Source organism: Diachasma alloeum, unplaced genomic scaffold (assembly GCF_001412515.2).
Source record: "Diachasma alloeum isolate Michigan unplaced genomic scaffold, Dall2.0 Dall_scaffold_00194, whole genome shotgun sequence".
Classification (NCBI taxonomy): Eukaryota; Metazoa; Arthropoda; class Insecta; order Hymenoptera; family Braconidae; genus Diachasma; species Diachasma alloeum.
Window position 1 is genome coordinate 2,534,934 of NW_021680359.1, and position 2,300 is coordinate 2,537,233.

Sequence of the window (2,300 nt, forward strand, 5' to 3'; positions counted from 1 at the left end):
TATATATATATATATATATATATATATATATATATATATATATATATATATATATATATATATATATATATATATATATATGAAAAACAAAAGATTTTCTGGACGAATGAGCCCCTCATGGAAACTGACACATGGATTTTGTCTCATCGTGCAATTCTCTTGGCCGAAATTTGGATGGAAAAATTCTCTTCCAAATACCACTCGAGCTTCAAAATTAATCAGGTATTTCCCTCAATGAGTATCGAACGATATTTGTCAACACAATGTGTGGAAGAGGAACGTTTTAGGCACGAGTAAACAAGAAGGTACTTTTCGACACAAGGTGAACGTAGCAGCAGTGTCAAAATAGTATATTATGTTATCAGGCAATAAAAGTATTATCTGGCGAATGTGATTATAAAGCCACATTCGCCAGATAATGCTTTTATCGCCGTATGACATATGTGATTTTATGTCGTTGGGCCCGAAAACCGCGATCTAACCGAGCAAAGCGAGGTTAGAATCACGGTTTATCGGGCCTAATGACATAAAATATTATTCGATACATGTGAGACGGGAATTTTCAACTCGTGTGATCGGCAGTTCACACTCGTGAAAATTCCGCCTCACTCGTATCGAAATATACTAGTTTAACGCGATTGTCTACAAGTCCCAGATATTTCCCGATACAATTTGATGAGCACTCAATATGTAGGTGAACAAGTGCAGTAGTTTGTTCTTATGTAAGTCAAGGGATATGCACTGATAACCAATGTTAATAAAATAGTAATTTGATATAGCATGTTAAGTATTTCATGTTATTTGTACTTCAGAAAAAACCTGAAAATATTGTGTTTTCCCTCATAAAAACCCTGTTTATTCTCCAAACATCATTACAATCCTCGAACCTCTCCAAGATTAGCAATTCCAAACAATCTCGAACCGCTCTACCAGTACCTATACGACGGACATTCTTCACTATCTAAACCATTCGAAAAACCACAGATTTGTGATTCCATACGTAAATAAAACTAACCTGCATCTGCAGCCATGAATAATCGATGTAAGTAGTGGTGTTTGCGGTGATTCCAGCATTAACACCGGTAGAATTTGACTGCCATGCATCTTGTCCAGGATTAACCAGTCCAAGACCGTCGGGTTGCCCCCGATCAGGTACTATTTGATCGGCATACTGATACGTATTCTGTACACTCTGTTGTACGGGTAACGTTATGCCAACTGAATGATGATTGTGATGATGATGGTGATGATGATGTCCAGTGGGAGGGTGCTGGACCCCCGAGCCGGCGGTGGGCTGCAAGCAGCACACGCTGACATCCATCCGGGGGGGCGGCGAGTCGTAAAATCCTCGCTGTTCTGGATCTGGTGAATCCCAGATTGACGTGAGGTACGTAGTCTCAAGTGGAACCATTCAATCTTCAGCAAGGTAAAATTGCTGCTTATATCTTTCCCGCCAAAAAAATTACACTAGTTGTGTCAGCGTACACAGGATTGGTGGTTATCTAGAGAGAAGCGACACTGAGACGTATAACATTGTTTTTCGGTAATCTTCATTGCTGAGTGTTATAGCGATATCAATGTAAACTGAATTGGCATGTCGCAATAGTCAGCGGAGACACAGCTGAATTGGGTTTAAAAATCTAGAGATTGACACTCGTAAAATATCTCAACAAACAAAACACTTAGCACAAATGTTCAAACTTTCCTCACTCTATGACAAAGACATCAAATATTGCAACGATCAAGTTTCTTTTATCAATCACTGGTGGTTATTGATTTATCCGTAATGTTTCATAATGTAACATATATTCGCAGTAGTTTCAGCTAATAATTTGGGAAAATCATTGCAATGATCTAACCAAGAGTTTTCCTTGTTTATACTTTTTTCCTCAATCGATTTTAATGATCAATAGCGCATGCGTAGGGCCTCGAACTTATTAGGTGATACGCGCGTGTGTGTCGTCAAGGCAACGGTTCAGCCGTAACTGAACGACTCAGTTTCACCGTAGTACCAAGGTACCCCCTCGCACAGTTTTGTACCTGGGTACCTTCTCCTCCAACATAACAACGTGTATCTCTCTCTCTCTCTGTCTCTCTTTCTCCCTCTCTCCCTGTCCCCTCTCTTTCTCACTCGTTTAACTTCACCTCAAACATGAGGTATAAAGGGGGATCTCTCTATAGCACGGCTCACGCCCCGGGCGTGAGTGATCCGCGCGCTCAGTCAGCCATCAAGCGTTTATATACATGGATAAAAAACGTCGATCCGTGTATTCATATTTTCTCGCTCCCTGCGAGGAAGG

At 40.3% G+C, this 2,300-nt stretch overlaps 1 protein-coding gene across 1 annotated transcript in view; it reads right to left on the reverse strand.

Annotated features, from left to right (window-relative positions):
• The window catches only part of LOC107048496, an 8,052-nt gene extending 6,096 nt beyond the window's left edge, over window positions 1-1,956 (reverse strand). Inside the window, exon 1 of the mRNA XM_015271677.1 lies at window positions 1,016-1,956. Within this exon, the coding sequence (XP_015127163.1) occupies window positions 1,016-1,411 (396 nt within the window). The 5' untranslated portion in view covers window positions 1,412-1,956. The remainder of the gene's footprint in view (window positions 1-1,015) is intronic.
• Between the last annotated feature and the right edge of the window lie 344 nt (window positions 1,957-2,300).